The sequence below is a fragment of the Herpailurus yagouaroundi genome, unplaced genomic scaffold (assembly GCF_014898765.1).
Source record: "Herpailurus yagouaroundi ecotype Mexico unplaced genomic scaffold, PumYag 159, whole genome shotgun sequence".
Classification (NCBI taxonomy): domain Eukaryota; kingdom Metazoa; phylum Chordata; class Mammalia; order Carnivora; family Felidae; genus Herpailurus; species Herpailurus yagouaroundi.
Window position 1 is genome coordinate 27,559,109 of NW_024412400.1, and position 26,876 is coordinate 27,585,984.

General features: G+C 40.6%; 1 protein-coding gene across 9 annotated transcripts in view; it reads left to right on the top strand.

The window, feature by feature from the left end:
- NEK11 (NIMA related kinase 11) overlaps positions 1 to 26,876 on the top strand; it is a 281,184-nt gene that overhangs the window by 186,847 nt on the left and 67,461 nt on the right. For all 9 annotated transcript variants that reach the window (XM_040480180.1, XM_040480179.1, XM_040480177.1 and 6 more), the window contains one exon: positions 8,128 to 8,188. In XM_040480180.1, coding sequence (XP_040336114.1) covers positions 8,128 to 8,188 — 61 coding nt within the window. The remainder of the gene's footprint in view (positions 1 to 8,127; positions 8,189 to 26,876) is intronic.

Here is a 26,876-nt window from a genome sequence, read left to right on the forward strand (position 1 = left end):
ACATGAGGATTTCCCAAAGTATGTTCCTGCAACTTTCACAGAATGAACTAGCTTTCATGGGCAATTAGGTTTGGGAAATACTGTGTTAAACAAGATTTTAAATCTTTACTAGAGAGCTTTTCAGAGCTTTCAATATGTTCATGAAAGTTGTGAATCTCCAAGATATCATACACAGTATTTCTGAGACATATTTTCATAGATTCCTTTTAAAAAGTTCTAGGGGCACCTGGGTGGCTCAGTCATTCGGGTGTCTGACTTCAGCTCAGGTCATGATCTCATGGTTTGTGAGTTCAAGCCCCACATAAGGCTCTGTGCTGACAGCTCAGAACCTGGAGCCTGCTTCCGATTCTGTGTCTCCCTCTCTCTCTGCCCATTCCCTACTCATGCTCTGTCTCTGTCTCTGTCTCTCTGTCTAAAATAAATAAACTTAAAATTTTTTTTTCAACGGTTTTATTTATTTTTGGGACAGAGAGAGACAGAGCATGAACGGGGGAGGGGCAGAGAGAGAGGGAGACACAGAATTGGAAACAGGCTCCAGGCTCTGAGCCATCAGCCCAGAGCCCGACGCGGGGCTCGAACTCACGGACCGCGAGATCATGACCTGGCTGAAGTCGGACGCCCAACCGACTGCGCCACCCAGGCGCCCCTAAAATAAATAAGCTTTAAATAAAAATTTTAAAGTTCTTTGGCTCATACTTTGGTAAATATCAGCAAATGTTTCGTAACAGTAGCAGCAGGGATGGTTTTGTAGACTGAGTTGATGAGGGATAGTTTTCTTGAGGCCACAATAGATGAATATGTGACCCAGGGAGTAAAGGTTCCGGTTCCTCAAGGGTCACAGGGTCTGTAGGATGAGTAACATGAGGCTTGCTAGAATGTGGAATTGGGAAGAATAGTGAGCCAGCCCCAGGAAGAACCAACCATGAAATGAGGAAAGCCTGAGAGACTAATGAGCAGAAAGCTAAATTTGGGATGAGCAGTTCTAAACCTGACACTCACATGCTCCCTGTGAGGCTTTTATCCCTTAACAGTTACACATCCCACAGTGCCCAGTGGTGTGGACCCTGTGGTGGCAAGGCTGTGGCCCACAGTGGGGTCATCTTTGGAAACCACGTGCCTCATTTGGGGACATTCGGAAGGTAGCAACAGGAAGTTTCCCAGAAGGCTCACGAGAAAGATTTCACCAAAGGAAGCTCCAGTTTGGGGACAGCTTGTCAGGTCATATCTGTCTCTGGGGTCAGCTCAGAAGGAGTCAGGAAATAGCCCTATGGTAAGACATCTGAGAGGCGAGAAGAAAAGAGAGGTTGAAGCACGAGCTGCACAGTCAGATGGTTCAAAAGGAAGCTCTGTGGATAAAATCCTCCAAAAGAATTCAGTGGGGAAGATGCACTCAAAGTTTGCACAGGATTGAGAAGCTCTGAATTTAAGTAAAACGTGCAGTGAGGTAGAAACAAGAATATTCTGTCTGTTGTTCTGGTGTGGCTTTTCTTTCATCAACATGTTTGGAAAAGGTTTATGGATTGCTTCCTGTGTGCCCAGCTCTGAGCAGGTATGGTTATGCACTCATGTAGCTCACGATAATGAACAGAACATTAATTTTCTCTTTGGAAAAGTGAGTCAAAACGAACAGAGCACTGTGATAGGGCTGGCTGTGGTGGTGGAAACATAATTCAGATAGGTGCTCAGAGAACCCCTGAGCATGTGACAGAATGTTGTGACCTCAAGGATGAGAAAGGCAGTCCCTTAAATATGTGACACAAGAGCGTTCTCAGCCAATGAGAAGGGCCCCAAGGTGCAAACGATCTTGATGCATTTGAAGAAAAGAGAGCAATGTGGTCGGTGCATAGTGAACAGGAGGGAAATAGGAAAGAAGTGAGGTTGGAAAGATCAGGAGGAGCTGGATCACACAGAGCATGGAAAAACCATGATAGGATTTATCCTATGCACAGAGGGCTAGATTTTATTCTGTGCACAGCAACGCAGTAGTTGCTCTTGTGAGGGAAATGGGTTGAAGTGAAACCACAGTGGAAGCAAAGGAGTAAGGAAGTTGTTGCATGGTCCAGGCAAGAGGTGATGGTAGCTTGAGCTAGGGTAGCTAGTGTAGTTATTGAATTTTTGTTTACTTTTAATATGTGGCTCTTTCTCCTTTAAAAGAAAAAAAAAGGGCCTTTGTATTGGTTTCCTGGTTTGGCTTCTGTGACCCTACCAGCCACCTGATTGTGGAGAAGACGTATTGCACGGGAAATAATGGAATTTCCTGCTGAAAGAGGATGGTCTGTTATACTCTGGGACACAAGCTCATCCCTCCTGGCCTCAGTTCATGTGCCCTCTTCCCTTCCATCTATGGAAATGGGTGATATGTCCTCAAACCATGGGCTAAGTAAGGCTCATCTGTTCTCCCTGATCTTTGTATACATTTGGCATATAACTAGTATTCAGTAAATGTTTTCTGAATGGAATACAGCTGGGTAATGAAGTGACCTTTTGTGTGTGTGTGTGTGTGTGTGTGTGTGTTTGTACTAACTAATTGTTCACCACGACTAGCTCTAAGGTGAGGAGATCATCTGGATTATTTAGTCAGACAGAACTTGCTGATATTTAAATGAGAATCTGTGCAGTATGATTTTTACAGCCCTGTAAAGATACCACCTGACTTTTTCCTTTGACGTGCTTGCTTTCTGCTGCCTAAACTTTTGCTATTAGAAATTCATTCCTCTGATATGAGGTTATATCCCTTATTGAAACACAAATATCCTGAGATAACACATGAGGCTTATCAATTAACTTGGCTTTAAATGGATATACCATATCTTTTCTTGAGAGAAAGCAAATTTTAATGAGAGGAGGATGAAACAAAGTATGAAGTAGCTCATTGTGAAGAAAATGCTCTGCTTGGGATGAATGAGAGTGTGAAGATAAGGGTGAGAGCAGAGAAAAAAGGACAGTTTCTAAATGTTTACAGTCTTTGGCTCAATAATTCTACTAACCTAAAGAAATAATATTAAACATGGGGCCATGATGTATGTCCAAAGATAGTCACTGCAATATTACTTAAAATAAAGAAAAGTGGAAGTAACCTGGAGGTCCAATGAGGGGGGCATGGGTAAATAAATGTGATATGGCACTAGAGTGCAATATTATGCTGCTATTAAAATTATGTTTCTGAAGAATTTTTAATAGCATGGGATGAAAGTCCAGACAAAACTGCATGGGTGTCTGTGTATTCTGTGTATACTCTACATCTGCACTATAACTTCAAATATCTGAAAGATAGATCTGTGTAGAAAACACTGATGAGATATGTGTGTATATTTTTGTGCGTGTTGCATTCATAGCGATGAGTTCTTTGGTGATACTTATTTTCTTTGGATAATTTCCTAGTATTTTCCAGAATAAAAAAACAAGTGTAAATTATTAGAGGACATATTATTTTTAATATCTCTTTATAAACACTGTTTAAAAGGAGAGGTGGGGGGCGCCTGGGTGGCGCAGTCGGTTAAGCGTCCGACTTCAGCCAGGTCACGATCTCACGGTCTGTGAGTTCGAGCCCCGCGTCGGGCTCTGGGCTGATGGCTCAGAGCCTGGAGCCTGTTTCCGATTCTGTGTCTCCCTCTCTCTCTGCCCCTCCCCCATTCATGCTCTGTCTCTCTCTGTCCCAAAAATAAATAAACATTGAAAAAAAAATTAAAAAAATAAAATAAAATAAAATAAAAAATAATAAAAGGAGAGGTGGCCCCAGATATCATAGCTCTCTCTGGGGCCACTGGCCAGGCGTTGCTGGTTCTCACATCCATTACAGATCTGACTTAACCTTTTCAAAACAACTACCTTCCCCACCCCCCCCCCACCCCCGAGATGTAGTTTCTAATTCACTGGCCAAATTACTGCATCTATTTCTGAAAAAAATAAAATAAAATCTGGGTGTTTGACTGAACTTGAATCTGTGGGACAGTTTTTCGGAACTGAATCTTACAAGACGTTCCTCATGCCTGGAAGGCCTGTTCCTGTTAGGGAGGATTTGGTGGTTATGGGAGAAGGAGACTTGAAGAGCATCTAAATTCATCAGCAAAAGAACCGTTGTGTTATTTTCACAGCATATGAAAGTCGGCTTCCTGGCCTTGGCTGAAATGAGTGAAGGCTGGTGGCACTGTAATTTGGCATCTGTCTTGACGTGGTCGCTCTCTTAGGCCACTTAGCTCTGGCAGAGATCAATTTAAATCATGAAACAGTGAGGAAATGCACAAGTTCCAGTCAACAGCAAGGAATTGTTTTTGAGTCTTTGTCATGAATTTACACCCTGGTTCCTTCAGTAATATTGTGAAGCTCCGCTTGGGTTTGGAGCTCTGCCTTCGACTATATGTGTATCGTAGTGACTAAGAAGAATTCAGGCACTGGAGACACACCACCCTTTCTACCTCTTATTAGTTGCATGAACCTAGTCACATTATGGAATCTGTATGTGTGTCAGTTTTCTCAGCTATTAAATGGGGAGAACAATAGCGCCACTTAGCTGAGTTTAAATAAATTAATACATGTAAGTTGGTGCAACATTGGCACATATTAAGACCTTAGTAAAAGTTAGTATTCATTCATTCGTTCATTCATTCATTCAATTGAATTAGAATTATTTCTGCCCTCGCCACACCCTTGTACAGGATTCCCTATCCTCTGTGTTAGGAAGATATAACTGAAATGTCCCAACCATCTGGATGCTTCCTACAACCTGACTCCGGTTCTTGCTGTTTCTGTTGCTTTCACTCAACTCAAATATTTATTGTGAATCTCCATGTTCTGTGGCAGACACAGTGATTGGGACTTTTTAATCTTTTATGTCTCTGTCCCTTTCCCGTCCCATCCCATTCTGCCCAACTCTCTTCTTCCACCCATTGACTATTTCCAACAAGCCATATCCTGTTCTAAAGGCTTTTTATTATTTCATTCAATTTTCATTAGAGCCCTGTGTGAGATACAGGACATTATTCTCCTCGCTTTACAAATGAAGGAAAATGAGGTTTGAAGAGGTTAACCTACTTGACTAGGGCCATAGAATTAAGAAGTAGTATGCTTTTTCCTCTACTTTCCCAGTAAGGATGAATTTTGAGTGGGAAGAGCCCTGCTGTCCACCTAGAGATAGACTATGATCTAAAGAGTAGATGCCAGTCTTCTGTTTTACTTACTTGCAAATCACGGAAGCTGGAAGAGACCTGGGCAGGTGAGCATTTAGCATGGGTCATGTTCCCAGGACTGTGCACGGTGCTGGATAAATAAAAATGTAAAGTACATGATCCGCCATCTCAGTTTATCTAGTATCTCAGTTATCTTTTTACTGTGTAACAAAATGCTCCAAAAATTAATGGCTTAAAACAGTGATTTATTGGGGCACCTGGGTGGCTCAGTCAGCTGAGCGTCCAACTTCAGCTCAGGTCATGACCTCACAGCTCGTGAGTTCGAGCCCCACGTCGGGCTCTGTGCTGACAGCTCAGAGCCTGGAGCCTGCTTCTGCTTCTGTGTCTCCCTCTCTCTCTCTGCCCCTAACCCATCTGCATTCTGTCTCTGTCTCTCTCAAAAATAAATAAACCTTAAAAAAAAAAAACACACAGTGATTTATTGTCTCATGACTCTGTGGGTTGCCTAGACTCACTAGAAAGTTCTTCTTTTCCATGTGATATTGTTTGAAGTCACTCACGTGGCTGCATTTGGCCGGAAGCTTGGCCTGGGGACCAAGTTGGCCTCACATATATAGATGCAGAAACTAAGACCTGAGAAGTCAAACTACTTGGCCTAGGCCAGCACACTTAGTAGAGCAGCAAGGCTTAGAACCCGGGCTTGCTAGAGTGGTGTCATCACCTGTGTGTGCCAATGGGTGCTCTGCTTTTCCTCCAACAGAGCATGTCTCTGCCAGTTTCCTCTTTGCCTCAAGGCTGTCCCTGTTAAGTTTGGAGACCACAAGGGTACAGAAGAAGGAAGGGATCTGTTGTTTCTTCTTCTGGATCTCCTGCCTCCCTATTCCTGGGCTGGACACCAAGGTCTTTAGTTAGTGCTTTGGCCTCATTGACCAGGATTGACCAGACATATCTTCTTCATCATTGCCTCTTCTATACATCAGCACATGAAATGATCCTGGGTTTCACCACATTCATAAAAAGTGGTCCAAATCCCACCAGTTGTTATATTATGAAATAACACACTTATGTAATATTTTAGAGTAGTCTATTATACCATAGTACATTTTTCTAAAATTCACAATTACTCCAATATGAAATGTGTTGCTTGTTTTGAAATGGAGCAGATGAGCCATAAATTATTAACTTCCCTCAGTATAGTCACAAATATGAAAATAATTAAGTGAGTCCTTTTCCCCAGATCATTATGATGCTGTTGTGGATATTTCTAGCCACTTGGGTAGAGGGCAGATATTTATTTTGTATTAGAGACAATATTTGTTGCCAAATACAGTTCTGGGATCCCTGTAGCCCTCAGGGGGGTATCTGACTCTCACTGAGAGTTAAGGCAAATAAGAAATACAATTCTTAGATTTATGACCCTGTGAAGACCACACATTTCCAAAGAAGAGCTGGTAGAGGCACTCACTAGGAAAAAAAATATTCACTTCATTTTTGATGTATTGAATAGATGATATAGATTGAATAAAACCATTTCCCCATTCTAAGTAGCATTTACTATTTTGTTGATTGAATAAGTAATATTTGTTTATTGTAGAAAATTTAGAAAATACTTAAGCACACCAAGAAGAAAATAAAGATCATCCATAATCTTTCCTTATAGTCAAAACCACTGTTAACATTTTCAGTGTATGTTCTTCCCATCAGAGAGATAGAGGAATAGATCTATAGATTGATATGAAGAGACTGAGATACAGATATACATATACATACAGGTGTTTTTCTTGTAAAAAATTGGATCATTCTACATCAAGATAAAAAGGTTTTGCACAGTGGAAGAAACCATCAACAAAATAAAAAGGCAACCTATTGAATGGGAGAAGATATTTCCAAATGATGTATCTGATGAGGGGTTAATATCCAAAATATGTAAAGAAATTATACAACTCAACACTAAAACAACAAACAATCCAATTTAAAAATGGGCAGAGGACCTGAATAGACAGTTTTACAAGAGACATACAAATGGCCAACATGTAAGGATGCTCAACATCACTAATCATCAGAAAAATGCAAATGAAAACCGCAATGAGATACCATTTTATACCTGTCAGAACAGCTAAAATAAAAAAATACAAGAAATAACAAGTGTTGTGAGGATGGGGAAAAAAAGGAACCTTCATGCACTGTTGGTGGGAATGCAAACTGGTACAGCCACTGTGGAAAACAGTATGGATGTTACTCAAAAAATTAAAAATACAATTACCAGAAGATTCAGTAATTCCACTACTGACTGTTTACCCAAAGAAAATGAAAACACTAATTTGAAAAGATATATGCACCCCTATGTATATTACAGCATTATTTACCATAGCCAAGTTAGGGAAGCAACCTAAGTGTCCATCAATAGATGAATGGATAAAGAAGATGTGGTGTGTCTATACAATAAAATATTAGCCATAAAAAATGAAATCTTGCCACTTGCAACAACATAGATGGGCCTAGAGGGTGTAATGCCAAGTGAGAAAAAGACCAATACCATATGATTTCACTTATATATGGAATTTAAGAAACAAATGAACAACAAAGAGAAAATCGACCAAAAAAAAAAAAAAAAAACCTGCTCTTAAATACTGAGAAAAAACTGTGGCTGCCACAGGGGAGGTACCGGGGCAGGGGGGTGGGCAATGAGTGAAACAGATAAAGGAGATCGAGAGTACACTTACCTTGATGAGCACTGAGCAATATATGGAAATGTTGAATCATTGTATTGTACACCTTAAACTAATATATATTAGTTATGTATATTAACTAATATTCTGTACATTAATTATACTTCAATGAAAAAAATTTTAATGGGATCATATCGTCAAATAATTTTGCAACCAGTTTTGTGTGTGTGTGAATGTGTGTTCTGTTTTGCATAAATGTAGCAAGAACATTTTTCTATGTCAGTAAATATTCTTCTGTCATACATGGAAGTAAATCTGTCTTGTTTTGACAGGACAGTGATATTGAAGCACTGGTCAGGTGTTTGGAAAATGTCCTCGGTTGCACCTCTCCAGGTAAGTTGCTTCAGATTCCAAAATGTAGTGATATGTGCTGATTCTAATGGAATATCCAAGGAGTAGAAAAGTTTGGTAGGAATCTTACAGATATTTCAGTCCAGCATCTTCATTTTATACAGGAGGAAACTGAGGCCAAGAGAAGTTGAAAGTCTGGCACAGGGCCAGGCAACTCAAAATTTCTTAGTGTAAGTGATCCCCAGTCTCCAAGGGTGAAATAAATAGTTGAAATTCAGTGATCCATTGTGATCCAACAGTGGCAGTGCATAACAGGCTTTCCAGGTTCCCTGGAAGAGGAACCTGTAACTCTTCCTGTAGAAACAGGTCACACTTAGGCATGCAGCCAAGTGACCATCACTCTGAAGGTCAGTCAGTTATTGGAAGTGATTTGGTCTGAAAAACAAAGCTGAAATTTCTTTAGCATTGTCTGTATGATAAATGGGATTGCTGAGCTTCAAGGATAAAACCCTATTTCTTAGTTTTTCTTCTTTTTCTTGAATCTAAAAAGCCCAGTTTTGGTAACTTCTAGCACTAGATGATAAGTTGTCACACCTAATATTGGTAGACTAGCAGAGGCTATACCTATAGGCCCTGGTGAAAAGGGCTGAGATTTTTTTCTTTGATATTTGATTGTGAGTTTTTATTTTAAAGTTTTAAATTTCATTACAAAAAGTGATCTCTTAAAAGGGAGTGGCAGGAATAAAGATCATGTGTCCAGGAGGCTACGTTGGTTAAGCATCCACCGTTGGCTCAGGTCATGATCTCACAGTTTGTGAGTTCAAGCCCAGCATTGGGAGAGTTTGAACTCTGCTTCAGGTGAGCTCCTGCCCCGCTTTGGGCTCCGCATTGACAGTATGGAGCCTGCATGGTATATTTCTCTCTCTCTCCCTCCCTCTCTCTCTCTCTCTCTCTCTATCTGCCCCTCACTCATTCATACCCCTCTCACTCCCTCTCTCAAAAATAAAGTGTTCAGATGTGCAGGCATTCACCACTATTTTATTAGAAGCTTTATGCACAGTTTGTAGCCTTTTGTAGCTTATTCCACTTCTCTGTGTGAAGTTTCAGTCATAACATAGCTCCTGGATTTTTTTCTCCTGATCATCATGGTATGATCTGTTCAATTGCACATCAGTAACACTTACTAGGTACATGTAGCTCCCAAGTGTGGATTTGAAGACCAGAAAGTCTTTCTTTTGGCTAAGTCACTTTTCTTCTCTGGATCTCAGATTCGATCAGAAAGTTTCAAATTGGGTTCCTTGGGGAAGAGTGGGCAAGGCTCTGAGCAGCTAAACAGAACCCATGTCTGCACTGCTCATCTGTGTTTTTCCAGAGTCTGACACAGCGTCTGGTGCAGAGGAGGCCCTTAACAGATATTTTTAAATATTTTGAAGAGAAATGAGATGCATAACCTGCTCCTTTACCAGCTTCAACCAAAATAATTTCACTCTTATCTGTTTTATATATTAGGTTTACACATAAGGCTGTGTCTTGAAAAAGCTAGATTCCACTACAAAAAAAGAAATTAACACTGGATTGGATAGATGATATCTAAATTCCCTTTTAGACTGTATGATTTTATAAAAATGAGCATTAGGAACATGGAACAAAAACATGCATTTATAGAGAACACACTGAGGGTAGATAGAGGGAGGGAGGCAGGGGATGGCCTAGATGGGTGATGGGTACTAAGGAGGGCACTTGTGATGAGCACTGGGTGTTGTATGTAAGTGATGAATCACTAAATTCTGTTCTTGAAACCAGTATTACACTATATGTTAACTAATTGGAGTTTAAATAAAACTTGAAAAAAATTGCATTTATCTCTGCCTAGAGCTCCCCTCAAGTGACAAAAAGGGAATAAAGCTGGTATAAACTTATTGGACAAAGGGAACAGTAAAGATGGGAGCAGGTGGGAGATGTTAGCTCATTTGAGAAGAGAGGAAACAGATGGATATGTGGTAAGCAATTTAGAAGACACAAGGTGAAAGCTAAATGCCTAAGAGTATGCAGGAAAGGAGAGCAGATAAAGGCTATCAGACTTTGATAGATGATGAGGAAGCATGCTTTTGAAATACTTGTCTGGGGAGGTGCTCACAGCAAGGCCCTCATTGCAGATGAGAATATTATTACTTTCCGAACTCTGGGCTTCCATTATTACATAGAAGCCTTGAAGAAATATCCTTGTGCAGTTTTACAGGGGATGAGCCTGTTCAGGTAGCCAGTACCTGTTTTGCTCTAACTACATTTTTGGGGAGATTCACAGCTACGATAATCACTGTAGTGTTCATATATGTCAGAATGTTAACAGGATACAAGGGACAATTTAAACTAAAATATGTCGGAGTATAAGCCTTGTCACTCAGAAATGAAACACACCTCTGTGAATTGAGCTAGGCTTTGCTCACATTCAACATCAGCCTATGCTTTTGGGAAATGTCCAGTTGCCTGTTGAGCATGTTAAGATGTTTTCAAGAGTTTCTCCCAACCCTCAACAAGAGAAGAGAAACAACAGGTGCAAATGTCCTTTCTGGTTATTTGGACCATGCAAATTTTAACTTTGCGGCCCTGAAAATGTTGTATGCAGTGGTTTACCCCAACCCAACCCCAGATTTAGTTTTATTTCTATATAAAACAGGGGCAGTGGTATTTTCCCTGCCTGTATCAATGGGAAGTAGAGAGAGTGAATGAGCTAGCATTTGTGTAGCTTTAAGAGATCCTGAATTTTAAGGTGCCCTTTTGAATTCCAAGTTCAGTATATTAGTATCCTCTATACATGAGGTCATTTTAAACCCCTTATATCAGTGGTTCTCACACTTGGGCATGCATCAGAATCACTTAGAGGGCTTGTGAAAATGCGGGTCTGGTACATGGCTAACAGTTTTTATTTCTGACAAGTTCCCAAGTGATGCTGATGGTCCAGATCCAGACCACATTCTAAGAACCATAGCTTTAAAGCCATTAAGCCCTGAAATTCTTACCATGCACACCCACCATGATTTATAGCCCAAATAAAATATTACTAAAGTATAAAATAAAATTTTACTTCTTAAAATTATAGAGAACTTGCCTATAAGCTAAACTGAAAATAGCTTCTTCCTACACTTTTTTCTTCTTTATGTGATACTGTCTGTGTGCTGAGCTATTTGGCACTGTATGTAAGAGTCATTGAGCATCCTTGGAAGCAATATTGTATTTTTGCCTCATCCTCAGCATCTGCGTCACACATTTAGGGAGATCTGGTGGGTTCAAGGCACTGTGTGAGGAGTCAGATTTTTGGACCTATTTGGGACATAGTCCCAGCTACCAGGTGGAGTCCTGGACAAACCAGGGCAGAGCTTTATAATGATACCAGAGAGCACCCACTAGGTGCTTCTTTCACACATAGAGGACCTGTTGTCCCAAATGGAGGCACCTCATTTCTGAAGCCCTAAATCCCCCCTGAAATTTCCCATGGTATACAAGACACGGCTAGTCATGAACAGGATGTTGAGAGATCCCATGTGAAATTAGGACGAGAGGAAGAAAAGAAATTAAAAAGAGAGCAGGAAAAGCCAGAAATGAGGACATGGGGGAAACAGCCAAGAATGTAGTCATTCTTGGCCATTTCACCAAGGGCAGATACTTTTAAAATATGGAATTTCCATGCTTCAAATGTGTATCCTATCTCCCCACCTTCTGTTCCTTTCTTTCCTCAAAATGTTTATAAAGCACATACATAAGCCAAATATCATAGAGGATGAAGAAAACAAGGTCCCTGTCTTAATGAACTCTGAGTGTAGCCAGGGAGGCTGATAATGACAAGGCACCTGTGATGAGGACAACACAGAATGAACAAGGCAAGTGGAAGACAGGGGTCCACTAGTGGGGTGCAGTTTGGAAGACTTTACAGAGGAGGGTGAGGTTTCTAATTTCTGTGTCTGTGTCAATAAAGGCAGTACAAGTTTTTTGTTTTTTTTTTTTTTAATTTAAATCCAAATTAGTGCAATAATGATTTCAGGAGTAGATTTCTTAATTCCCCTTACCCATTTAGCCCATCCCCCCCCCACAACCCCTCCAGCAACCCTCTTGTTTGTTCTCCATATTTAAGAGTCTCTTCTGTTTTGTCCCCCTTCCTGTTTTTATATTATTTTTGTTTCCCTTCCCTTATGTTCATCTGTTTTGTATCTTAAAGTCCTCATATGAGTAGTCATACGATTTTTGTCTCTCTCTAACTGACTAATTTCACTTAGCATAATACCCTCCAGTTCCATCCATGTAGTTGCAAATGGCAAGATTTCATTCATTTTGATGGCTGAGTAATACTCCATTGTATATATATACCACATCATTTTAATCCATTCATCCCTGGATGGACATTTGGGCTCTTTCCATACTTTGGCTATTCTTGATAGTGCTGCTAAACATTGGGGTGCATGTGTCCCTTTGAAACAGCATATCTGTATCCCTTGGATAAATACTTAGTAGTGCAATTGATGAGTCGTAAGGTAGTTCTATTTTTAATTTTTTGAGGAACCTCCGTACTGTTTTCCAGAGTGGCTGCACCAGCTTGCATACCCAGCGGCAGTGCAAAAGAGATCCTCTTTCTCCACATCCTCGCGAATATCTGTTGTTGCCTGAGTTGTTAATGTTAGCCATTCTGACAGGTGTGAGGTGGTATCTCATTGTTGTTTTGATTTATATTTCCCTGATGATGAGTGATGTTGAACATTTTCTCATGTATTGGTTAGCCATCTGGATGTCTTCTTTGGAGAAGTGGCTATACATGTCTTTTGCCCATTTCTTCACTGGATTCTTTGTTTTTTGGGTGTTGAGTTTGATAAGTTCTTTATCAATTTTGGATACTAACCCTTTATCTGATATGTTGTTTGCAAATATCTTCTCCTATTCTGTCGGTTGCCTTTTAGTTTTGCTGATTGTTTTTCCTTCACTGTGCAGAAGCTTTTTATTTTGATGAGGTCCCAGTAGTTCATTTTTGCTTTTGTTTCCCTTGCCTCTGGAGACTTGAGTAAGAAGTTGCTGCAGCCAAGATCACAGAGGTTTTTGCCTGCTTTCTCCTGGAGGATTTTGATGGCTTCCTGTCTTACATTTAGGCTTTCATCCATTTTGAGTTTATTTTTGTGTATGGTGTAAGAAAGTGGTCGAGGTTCATTCTTCTGCATGTCGCTGTCCAGTTTTCCCAGCACCACTTGCTGAAGAGACTGTCTTTATTCCATTGGATATTCTCTCCTGCTTTGTCAAAGATTAGTTGGCCATATGTTTGTGGGTCCATTTCTGGCTTCTCTATTCCATTTCATTGATCTGAGTGTCTGTTTTTGTGCCAAAGGCAGTACAAGATTTTTAAAAAATTGTTTTATCTTTATTTATTTTTGAGAGAGAAAGACTGAGCACAAGCAGGGGAGGAACAGACACACACACACACACACACACACACACACACACACACACACACAATCTGAAGCAGGCTCCAGGCTCTGAGTTGTCAGCACAGAGCCACAGAGCCCAATGCAGGGCTCGAACCCATTATCCATGAGTTCATGACCTGAGCTGAAGTCAGATGCTCAACCGACTGAGCCACTCAAGCGCCCCTCCCAAGATTTTATTTGCTGTTGTATTCTCAAAGTCTAACATATAGCCTGGCACATAGTATTTTTTCAATAGTATTTTGATGAATTAATAGAAAGATGAGTAGAGTTACCACGTGCTTGGAGGGGGAAATATTCTCTGGAAAGGATCAAGCAGCATGAAAGCTCAGAAGTATGAACAACTGGGTTTATTCATGGAATTATTAATAAATTTGGTATTACTGGAATATAAGATGTGAGGAAGGGATCAACAAACCTGGCTGTGTAGGGCCAAACCCATGGATAATTTGCATGCTAGATTAAGGAGCTTGAATTTTATCCTGTGGGTTAGGGCACCAGTGGTTTTTAAACATGGTCAGAAAAGATTACCTTTAACAAACAATAAGGAGGTTGTTTTGAAAGGAGTGACTTGAGATGATGAACAGGTTATGGGCTCTCATTACACAGACAATAGATGGTGTTACTATAGTAACTGTTGAGGCCCATCTCTACTGAGTGAGAATAGAAAATGACTTCTGACTTCCTCTTCATCGAACTTAGAAAGGAAAATTATGTCTCCGTATTTCTTAGTAACCAGATTATGAATCAAGGCAGCATATGAAATTTAATGTTTTTAAATGTTTGTGAAATTGGCTGTGCTTCTAGAGAAAGAAGTCATCAGCAGAATGATATAAGTCGTTGGTAAACTATATTTATAAAAAGACTTATTTTGTAGATCCAAACTGGATGTTGTCACGGAAGTAATTAGAATATGACAGATGCGTCATTACTTTTCTGCCCATTAAGAACCAACTCTTTAGTGTGTGCAGATATCTGATCAGTTTGGCTTTTTGAAAATTGTTACCTCTCAATTCTTCCATTGAACCTTGGTAATAACTACTTAATCTCTACTAAACAATGTGACTGATATAGACCAGAGAAGGCATCAGGGCTTCTGAATCTTTTAGAAACTTCGTTGCTTAAGCTCTTCAAACTCTAAGCTGTTAACTGTAGAGTTGACTGATAGCCATTTAACCTTGGACTGTTGTGTTTTTCACCTTGAAATAAATGAATTTCTCATACTAATTAGAATGATTTCAACATAGTGTTTTATCCTTCATTAATGGCACACTGGAACCGCTACATTTGAGGAGGGGAGGGTTATTTTGGATCATAAACTACTTGAATCATTTTGATGTGGGTGCACAAGGCACAATATCAGTTTGCCAGTATCCCTTCTGTTTATATATTAAAGAAATTTAATACTTCCTATGAGTCCTTTAATCCTTGAAAGGATGTAACAGATTTAGAATTAGTGGCAATTTATAGAGAACCTACTATGTGTCTGCTACCATGAATATACCCATGCCACTTTCATTTGGCAGATGTGTGGTGATACAGACAGGGAAAGGGAAAAGGCTTTGTAATATAAGTAAATCCCTGAAACTATAGTATAATTCATTCTTAATAGTATACTCTTAGCAAAGAACATTCTGTCTATTACTACTATCTAGAAAAAAAGTTCCAGTGATCAAATTTATCTAAGAGAGAAACTCAGTAATCATGCACTCATTTATTACTCACACATTATGATTTCACCAAGTTAATATATGTTGGTTTGTAAGCTCCTTGGGAGCTTCCTGTGTATAATCTGAAACTGGCCCCACACCGAGGCAGGGGAGGAGAGACTGAAGAAAGAGTGGCCAGTCCAGATTGGTAGGTGGCAGGTTTAATAAACAAGAGAACTTATATACAAGGCTTGTCTTGAGTGGCTGCAAGACAATTAGATTTCCACAGCCATCCGCCAAATCTTAAAAATTTATTAGAGGTCTTAACTGGGTTTAGTCATGTGTACTAACTATCCAGATGGTCTCAATACCACATCATTGTCTCAAGACTGTGTCTTTGGAAGAGGCTCTGGGAGCACGGAAGGTAAATGGAATGAACATTCCAATGACAGAGGAAGGGATGAGGAACCTCTGATTGCCAAGATCTAGCTCACTGATCAGCCAGCAGTCAGGTCTTCTCAATGACCTCCACCAACGGAGAACTTTGTAGAGGAATGATATTAGGTCACAATGATGTCTTAGGCCTGCATCCTGCCACTAAAGGCTTATCATTTCAGAGGAGAACTAAGGCGGGCATAAATAACTATACAAGAGTAAGGATTCAGAAAATGGGGAGATTGCTTTTATTTGGGGGAATGGAAGTCATCAAGGAAGCTTCCAGGAGAAGGTACTGAGATCATTCCTGACATAGGCATAGATTTGACCATGAGAAGATGAAGGCCCTGCAGGAGCAAGGGACAGGGTAAGAAGGAACAGAGAGGCAGAAACAGGCAGGAGCAGATGGACTTTGCTCAGGAAAGTGGTTCCATTTGGTGTTATTTGCCTGAGTTATCACCCTTGTTAATACAACATGAACTATTGATACACCTAATTTTTATTATTTTTCTTAAACAAATAAGGTCTTCTTTTCTTTGTAAAAAGTGTCTACTAGGACATTTAATATCTAATACCCTTTTATGTAGAGGAAAATATTCCTACTACTTGCTCCTGATTCAATGTTCAATATATTAAGCTAAATAATTACAAAGATATTACTACTCCCCTTCGATCTTGTTTTGATAGACTCTAGCTCTCCTGTTTGTTAAAGAGAGTCATATATATGGACTCCTAAATTTTCTTCTAGGATTCTTATTGTCTTATGTTTCATAATTTTTATAGCAGTAGAATTATTCCTTTCCACTTAATTTAAATTCTCCTTTTGTCATATTGAAACTCCTGGATATTGTCCATTTCTGATTATTTTGGTCTACTGTTCTAGCTTCTTCATCTTCTGTTAGTACCGGAGTATTCTAGTCACACTGCCTTTATGGAATGTTTTAATGTCTGATAGTACAATTACCTTCCAATTTTCTTAATTTTTCAAAATGCTCTTATCTTCTGACACTTATTTTCCCACATGATTTTTAAAAACATTTATCCATCTCCAAAGGACATCTTTTTGTTTTCTATTAATAAGTTCTACAAAGTTAGTAGCATACCTTTCTTTTTTTTTTTTTTACATTTTTTATATTAAATATAATTTATTGTCAAATTGGTTTCCATACAACACCCAGTGCTCATCCCAACAGGTGCCCTCCTCAATACCCATCACTCACCCTTCACTCCCTCCCACCCCCCATAAGCCCTCAGTTTGTTCTCAGTATTTAAGAGTGTCTTATGGTTTGCCTCCCTCCCTCTCTGTAACTTTTTCCCCCTTCCTCTCCCCCATGGTCTTCTGTTAAGTTTCTCAGGATCCACATAAGAGTGAAAACATACGGTATCTGTCTTTCTCTGTATGGTTTATTTCACTTAGCATCACACTCTCCAGTTCCATCCATGTTGCTACAAAGGGCTATATTTCATTCTTTCTCATTGCCACATAGTATTCCATTGTGTATATAAGCCACAATTTCTTTATCCATTCATCAGTTTATGGACATTTTGGCTCTTTCCATAATTTGGCTATTGTTGAGAGTGCTGCTCTTAACATTGGGGTACAAGTGCCCCTATGCATCAGCACTCCTGTATCCCTTGGGTAAATTCCTAGCAGTGCTATTGCTGGGTCATAGGGTAGATCTATTTTTAATTTTTTGAGGAACCTTCACACTGTTTTCCAGAGCGGAGTAGCATAGCATTTCTAAAGCAACCAAGCTGCAGTACAACAGGGATTTCAAAACTGGTGTTAAGGTCAATGCAGAAGCAGTCTTCATATATTTGTTTCTTTTCCTGATACTTCATAAAAGTCGGTGCCTATATTGCTTATCTGTGGCTGCATAAAAAATTACCCAAAAACTTTTTGGCTAAAAACAACAATAATTATTTTCTATTTTTCATAGTTTCTTTGGGTCATGAATTTAGAAGTGGCTTGGCTGGGTGGTTGTGGCTCATGTGGCGCTCATGAGGCTATAGTCAGATCCAGGACCACAATCATCTGAAGGCTGGACTGACTCTGGAGGATGCATTTCCTTTTCACAAGGTGACTTGAGAATCCTCAAGGCCACTAATGCTGGACATTGCGCATCATTGCTAGACTGGCTACCATTGCCACCTCAGGAACCTGGCTGTGGCCACCACTCCTGCCCTACCCCTGTCTGGATGGATTCCATGTGATCTCTGTCCCTTGACATTACTAACTTCTGATGGACACTCTGCAGAAGATGTCTGTCATTGGCAGAGGCTGGTCATGCGCCTACACAATGTGCCTACAATAAGGGAGGCTGGGAGAATGAGCGTCCAGTATTTTTAGCTTCTTTAGTGGGAGCCAGACTCTGTCTCACAAAGTGGAAGATTCTTCGAACAAGGGAAGAAGAATGTGAGGCCAAAGATAATAATGCATATCTACTGTAGTAGTGAACTTTCTTGTTCTAGGAGATGTGGAAGGAGAGATGGCCCTTGCAGTGTTTTGTGGAAACATCTCTTTTGGCTTTCACAGAAAGAATAGATGATTCAAGAGAATTCTTTTTCGATTTATCTTCTGAGTTGCTGTCTGTAGAGGGAGCCATCTGCTTCGGACAGCAGTCGTCAGGATTGACTTTCTAATAAAAGGTGCGAACTTATCCTGGACAGAGGACCAGGGCCAAGCCAGTGGGGTTAAACTCTGCAGAGTGAATGCCTGCGTGCAGAACCAAGACATATGATCCTGGATCTGCTTCGCTGAGTGCTCAGCTGAGACCCCAGTTCCACTCTATTCAGCTGAAAAGAGGTAGTCAGGACACAGACCCTCCATCATCCATCCCAGCCCCAGAAGGGACTCAGTAATGCTCTTAGGTATGTCTGACTGCATGTGACACAGATGGCCATCCATGTGCCTTCCTAGGTGAGGTGGCTGCTCCTGGACCCCAGTAAATGAGCTAATTAACTTGGCCATTTGAACTTTAGAGACTACTTGTTCTGGAAAGGACAATATTGAGCTGTTCTTTCTGGCAGTAATTATGTACCAGACCAATTGCTTTTTGAGGCCACTTCTAGTTGGGTCAGTAAAGCTGTGTCACTGGAAGAGAGGGAATTAGTCCACCTATTTGCAGGGGCAGAGCATTTCTTTTCTGGTTCATTTAGAACTATAAGGTTATTAACACAAAAAGTTAGAAATATGGGTAAGACTGCATTTAACTACAAATCACTTGGTGATGAAGTGTCTATTGAGCTTTCCTGGCACAGAACCGTGGTAGAGTGCAAACAGGAATATGATTCACAGTTCATATTTTCAAGGAATTAGTGGTGTGAACATCTCTAGACCAAATGACTAGAATTCCAGGCAGGAAGTAGTAAACACCAGTGAAGATGAGTAGGAAGATCAGAATCACCAGCTCACTGCGCCCTACCCCTGGAGATGCTGCTTCAGTTGGTTTAAGGTAGGTCTTGAGAATCTGCATTTTTTTTTTCAACGTTTATTTATTTTTGGGACAGAGAGAGACAGAGCATGAAGGGGGGAGGGGCAGAGAGAGAGGGAGTCACAGAATCGGAAGCAGGCTCCAGGCTCTGAGCCATCAGCCCAGAGCCTGACGCGGGGCTCGAACTCACGGACCGCGAGATCGTGACCTGGCTGAAGTCGGACGCTCAACTGACTGCGCCACCCAGGCGCCCCAAGAGAATCTGCATTTTTTTAAAAATCTTTTTAATGTTTATTTATTTCTGAGACAGAGAGAGACAGAGCATGAGTGGGGGAGGGAGAGAGAGAGAGGGAGACACAATCAGAAGCAGGCTCCAGGCTCTGAGCTGTCAGCACAGAGCCCGACGCGGGGCTCGAATCCACAAGCCAAACCATGAGATCATGACCTGAGCCGAAGTCGGTCGCTCAACCGACTGAGCCACCCAGGCGCCCCTTGAGAATCTGCATTTTTTAAAGGTAGGCTCCATGCCCAGCATGGGCCCAATATGGGGCCTGAACTCATGACCCTAAGATCGAGACCCAAGCTGAGATCAGGAGTCGGGCACCTAACCAGCTGAGCCACCCAGGTGCCCCAAGAATCTGCATTTTTAGCAAGTTACCAAGCAGTGTTGATGATGCTGGTCCAGGGACTGTACTTTGAGATCCACTGGGCTAGAAGCACTCTCTTCCAGCTGTGGATTTATAAACAAAATGCTTATTTTTGACAAATTTTGATAAATTCAATCAAGTTTTTAATAAAAATGCCTCACATTCAATTTTTTTAATATTTATTTTTGAGAGAGAGAGAGAGAGAGTGTGTGTGTGTGAGTGGGGGAGGGACAGCAGTGGTAGGGGGAAAGGGGATCCAAAGCAGACTCCATGCTGACAGCAGAGAGCCCAATGTGGGGCTTAAACCCACTAACCCCGAGATCATGACCTGAGCCGAAGTTGGACACTCAACCAACTGAGCCACCCAGGTACCCCACATTCAATTTTTAATATATTTATGATCCCACTGACGAGAGTGGTATAAATAAATATACAAGGGTTTTCATGGCAGTGTTTCTTACAATAGTGAAATTAATTTAATTAATGAATTCCAATTAAATTGGAATCAAAATAAATGCCTAGCAATGGGAACTAGTACATCTTCTAGAAAAAAGTTCTTCACAGTTTATTAAAAGCGATGATGTAGTTACGTATTCACTTGCATGAAAGGTGTTATAAAGTATACAAAACTGTAGTTCACCATACACGCACTCACACACACACGCACACACACGTGTGTGTGTGCGTGTGTGTGTGTGTATGTGCATTTGGAAACACCAAAGTGTTAGTAATGGTTCTGTTAAGCAGCTTTTCCCTTCCGTGTTCTCTAACTTGTCTGCGGTGAGCATGGATGACTTATGTGATCGGTTTCTACTAAAAGAGGCACTGACACATTCACCTTAAGTACTTTAGTCAGTCTTGCCGTCACAAGAAAAGCAGGTTTTGTTTCTAAAGCCAGGATTTTCTGCGTTGGCCCCTTAGAATAATTAAACTCCATAAATACTGGCTTCTGGGCTCCACAGAGTAAGTGCAGCGGAAGAAGTTAGAGTCTGGGTTCCACAAACTTCTTAACCTATATCCACATTTAATTGTTTATTTAAAAACCAGACACCCTTCCCCCCCTCCCACCACCCCAACTTTTGTGTTATACTAATAGGTGCTATTCTTAGAGGCCTCTTCTGATACATTTGAAAGGTTGAAAGGAAACAAGCATTTGCAAACCTCAAACGCCTATTGTTTGTAGTCTTCCATACAGTTCAGCTGAATATTTGTTGTGTGAAATAACCATGTAGTAAAAATAGAAAGTTTATTTCCTATCTTCTGGTATTTATTATCTCCCCTATGGCTAGCAAGTTTTCTTTCTCAAGCTGACCCACCTTTTCTGACTAATTTAATTTTGGTGGAGAGAGTGGGGTGCTATTTACTTATTGGGAAGTTGCCCTGTGCAAAGCACTATGGTGGGGGCCATGGGGAAGAGGGAGGTGGTGTAAATCCACCTTGGGTCTTTACCAACAACAGAGCACCTTTCTATATAATCGCTGCATTTGAGCTTTACTAGTGCTTTTTGTACAGGTTTTTTGCACAGGTGAGGGAACTGAGTCACAGAAGTTTTATAACTTAGGCAAACATCACAGAGTCTTAGGGTACTAAGACTTAGGGTACTAAGGCAGCTCACAGTGCTCATCTGAATGTACGCTGGCTCCCTTCCTACTGGAAGCCTCCGGAGATTGTTCCTTCCTGGACCTTCTTCTTTCCCCCTGACTGCTTTCTTCGCCAGCCTCCCCATGGGGTTTGTCTCAGACACAGCTGTTGCTGCACCGTTGGCAACAACTTCCTTGGTTGGCGGTTTCTGCCCTGTGCCTACAGAATAGTACTCTGAAAGAATTGCAAAAGTGTGTGTGTGGGGGGAGTATAGGGCTCCATTTGTATATTTATTGTCATTCTTATTTATTACTCAACTTGTTGAAGTCAGTGAGAGAACCACCTTCATGCCCCCACATCCCCCCAACCAGGTACCCATGTGTCATGGCCTGGGTTCTTCAGGAAGCAGCCTCTGACGTAAAGTTGAGCGGGCAGGACCTTTATCTGGGAGTGCCCCCAGGAGAGCCCTGTGGACAGGAGGGGAAGGAAGCAGTGTCAGTTAGAGGAAGGACAGTGCATTGATGCAGGCCTGATGATCCTTCCCCAGCCCCATGGGGAGTTCTGGACTTACAGGAATTGTGTGCATGGGCCAAACCTATACCATGGTCAGTCATTAAATGTGGGCCACATGGGAGGGACATGATATTGTTTGTTTTTACCATTTTATTTTATTTGTTTTTTTAGTTTACGTCCAAATTAGTTAGCATACAGTGCAACAATGATTTCAGGAGTAGATTCCTTAATGCCCCTTACCCAATTAGCCCATCTCCCCTCCCACCACCCCTCCAGTAACCCTCTGTTTGTTCTCCATATTTATGAGTCTCTTCTGTTTTCTCCCCCTCCTTGTTTTTATATTATATTTGCTTCCCTTCCCTTATGTTCATCTGTTCTGTGTCTTAAAGTCCTCATATGAGTGAAGTCATATGATTTTTGTCTTTCTCTGACTGACTAATTTCACTTAGCTAATACCCTCCAGTTCCATCCATGTAGTTGCAAATGGCAAGATTTCATTCTTTTTGATTGCCGAGTAATACTCCATTGTGTGTGTGTGTGTGTGTGTGTGTGTGTGTGTGTGTGTGTGTGTATATGTATGTGTGTATATATATATATATATATATATATATATATATATATATATACCACATCTTCTTTATCCATTCGTCTATGGATGGACATTTGGGCTCTTTCCATAATTTGGCTACTGTCAGTGGCGCTGCTATAAACACTGGGGTGCATGTGCCCTTTGGAAACAATACACCTGTGTCCCTTGGATAAATACCTACTAGTGCAATTGCTGGATTGGAGGGTAGTTCTATTTTCAATTTTTTGAGGAACCTCCGTACTGTTTTCCAGAGTGGCTGCACCAGCTTGCATTCCCATCAGCAGTGCAAAAGAGATCCTCTTTCTCCGCATCCTCGCCAACATCTGTTGTTGCCTGAGTTGTTAATGTTAGCCATTCTGACAGATGTGAGGTAGTATCTCATTGTGGTTTTGATTTGTATTTCCCTGATGATGAGTGATGTGGAGCATTTTTTCATGTGTCGGTTGGCCATCTGGATGTCTTCTTTGGAGAAGTGTCTATTCATGTCTTTTGCCCATTTCTTCACTGGATTCTTTGTGTTTTGGGTGTTGAGTTTGGTAAATTCTTTATAGATTTTGGATACTAACCCTTTATCTGATATGTCATTTGCAAATATCTTCTCCCATTCTGTTGGTTGCCTTTTAGTTTTGCTGATTGTTTCCTTCACTGTGCAGAAGCTTTTTATTTTGATGAGGTTCCTGTAGTTCATTTTTGCTTTTGTTTCCCTTGCCTCCGGAGATGTGTTGAGTAAGAAGTTGCTGCAGCTAAGATCAAAGAGGTTTTTTCCTGCTTTCTCCTCAAGGATTGTGACGGCTTCCTGTCTTACATTTAGGTCTTTCATCCATTTTGAGTTTATTTTTGTGTATGGTGTAAGAAAGGGATCCAGGTTCATTGTTCTGCATGTTGCTGTCCAGTTTTCCTAGCACCACTTGCTGAAGAGACTGTCTTTATTCCATTGAATATTCTTTCTTGCTTTGTCAAAGATGAGTTGGCCATACACTTGTGGGTCCATTTCTGGGTTCTCTATTCTGTTCCATTGATCTGAGTGTCTCTTTTTGTGCTAGTACTATACTGTCTTGATGATTACAGCTTTGTAATGCTGTTTGAAGTCTGGGGAGGGACAGGATCTTGGGCAAGGCAGGTTTCTGTGGCTAAGGCAGGTCATGAAGGGCCACAGCTGGAGGCTTCTACCAGCTAGGGAACAATTCCTTCCTTGAAAGAAACTTGGGTGGTACATTGCTATCCCTGAGGCGCTGAAATAACATAGTGAAGACAGAGAACAGCCTGCTTTGCAGATTCTTAGGCAATTTTATTGACATCATGAGGTCCACTGTATCACAAGAACATCTCAAGGAGAAAATCTTCATGAAGATGAAGGCCAGCCAAGCCTCTTAGCAGAGTGGGACAGCTTTCACACTCCCTACTGGTTCATGGCTCCCATCATCTGGAGCGGTGGAGAGAGGAGAAGGCAGATGCAATGTTCTCCCCAAACTTCCATTTTTGGAGGAGAGATTTTTTTTCTGATAATTTACTGATTTTTAAAAATCAGCTCATGAAAATTCTTATCTGGATGTGGCACTTCTGTGGGGGATTAGAAAGAATATACATTTGACAGTCAGGAAACCACAGTTCCAGTCCTGACCCTGCCTCTTTCCTTATAGCTCTGTGACCTTGAGCAAGCCATACAGCCTCTCTTGGCCTCAGTTTCCCCATCCATAAGATAAGATAGTTTGGCATGAAGAGGTCTGTGATCACTTCCAGCTCAGGATCATGAAGCTTCTCCAACATGTAGGCCAGGAGTCAATAAACTACAGCCCACAGGCCAAATCTGGCTCAATACCTGTTTTTGTAAATAAAGTTTTACTGGAACACAGCCATGCTCATATATTTTGCCTCTTGTCTATGGCTGTTTTCATGCAACAATGGCAGAGTTGAGTAGTTGCAACAGAAGATTGTCTTGCAGGTCTAAAATATTTATTACTTGACTCTTTACAGAAAAAAAAATTGCCATCCCCTAGGCAAATCTTCCATCACGTGCCATTCTAAAGAGGAGAAGGAACAATATGGGCCACAAGGACATGCCTTTGCAATAATTTGGGCCAAGAGAGGTGTCTGTCAAGTAACATTTCTGGAGTATTCCTTGGGCCGTTGCGAGAAAGGGGAGGGTCAAAGGAGATGAGGAGAGAAGCATCCTGAACATACTGTGCACCAAGGGCAGCGTCTGCAAGGATTCCTGAGTAAGCAGTGTCCTTAAGTGGGATCTTGTTTGCCAAAATATCCACCCTGCAATCCCTGCATCAGCTCATTTATTACCCCCACAGCAGGATGTTTAGCAGGGAGGGAAAACGCAGGTTTCTCTTTTACCATCAAGGTCATTTGTATAGGAACTGAGCTGGGGGAAAGAATGAGTAAAGTAAATGAGTAAAGGGAAATTTTGGAAGAAATGAGAGAAGAATCTCTCTCTGCTGGTGAAATGGCAGAATCATGAAGCTGTCACTCCTTTAGAGAAAATAGCTCTGCTGGTAAGAGACCACAGAAGTAGAAGGAATCCCGACAATATTACTATTGGGAGCTGTGCTCCGCAGTCTTAAGAAGCACAGCTTCTAGTTGCTTAACGACTCTTCATATCATCTTGTGTTCATCTCAGTGTCAAAACAGTCCATGGGGTAGTATCAAGTGTTATAATCCTCATCATCCTATGTTTCACAGGTGTGGAAAGACTTCAGGATGATTTGCCTGATGCTTTTTATAACGCCTGCAGCGTTTATGGTTCGTCCCAGCCATTTACCTCTTAACATTTGGTCCTTTTGATTGCTTTTTGTTGTTGTTGTCAGTATTAGTGTTGCCTTCCCAGGGAAATTCCACCCCCCTGAAGGTCCGGGAAGATGTCTTATACCAGGTCATAGAAGGTTTGCATTGAGAGAAGGCAGTCAGTCTAATGAAGCCACTTAAATATAAAATGAGGAAGATGAGGCTCTGAGAGGTGACCTGAGGGCCACATAGCTGAACATACTCTAGCTCTAGAGTAGAGCTAGAACAATAACTGTGATCCTCTAACTTGAAGGCTGGTGCTTTTTGCACAGATCTTCATTACACCTCTTGGTAGTCCCCCCACCAAGTGCCTTATGTATACATACAAAGTAGTACTCCTGGTGAGTATCTAGACAGATACCCTTTCGAAATAGATTAAGCTCTTTCTGGGTTAAGGACCATGGCTACTATTTACATTACTTTAACTCATAACTTTGAGCGTCAAAAATATAATCCCTACCTTAAGAAACTAGAAGATGAGGAGTGAATTAAACCCAGAGCAAGCAGAAGGGAAGAAATAATGAAGACAAGAGTGGAAATAAATGAAATAAATAGCAAATGAATGAAATAAAATAGAAAAACAATACAGAACATCAATAAGACCAAATATTCTTGAAAAGATCAACAAAATTAATAATTTTTTTAGCTATAATGTCCAGGAAAATAAGAAATGACACTCAAATTCATGAATATGGAATGAGAGGGGAGACATAACTACTAACCTTAAAAAAATGAAAAAGATGAGAAGAGTATACTGTGAACAACAGTATGGCAGCAAATCAGAGAACTTAGATTACATGGGCAAATTTCTAGAAAGTTACAAATTACCAAAACTAAGTGAAGAACAAGAAATCTGGACAGACCTAAAAGAAGTTGATCAAATTAGTAACGAAAAACTTCCAGTAGAGAAAAGCCTAGGCCCAGAAGCTTTCACTGGTGAACTCTGCCAAACATTTGAAGAAGAATTAATACCAGTTCTTCACAAACTCTTCCAAAAAATGTAATTTGAAGAATATTTCCAACTTCATTCTGTGAGGCCATTCTTTGATACCAAAACCAGACTAAGACATCACAAGAACAAACAAATAAAACGATGAACCAATATCCATCATGAATAGATATGCAAAAATCATCAACAAAACACTACTAACATAAATTCATTTAAAAAACATTAAAAAAAAACCAAAGGATTACACATGATCAAGTAGGATTTGCCTGAGAATGCAAGGGTCATTTAATATCAGAAAGTCAATAAATGAAATATACCATATTAATAGAATAAAGGGAAAAATTATATGATCATCTTAATAGATGCAGATAAAGCATTTGACAAAATCCAATATCCTTTTTTTATTACTATTATTTTTTTAATTTTATTTTTTATTTTAAAATGTGCATCCAAATTAGTTAGCATAAGTATCCAAAATCTATAAAGAGCTCACCAAACTCCACACCCAAAAAACAAATAACCCAGTGAAGAAATGGGCAGAAAACATGAATAGACACTCCTCTAAAGAAGACATCCAGATGGCCAACAGGCACATGAAAAGATGCTCAACGTTGCTCCTTATCAGGGAAATACAAATCAAAACCACACTCAGATATCACCTCACGCCAGTCAGAGTGGCCA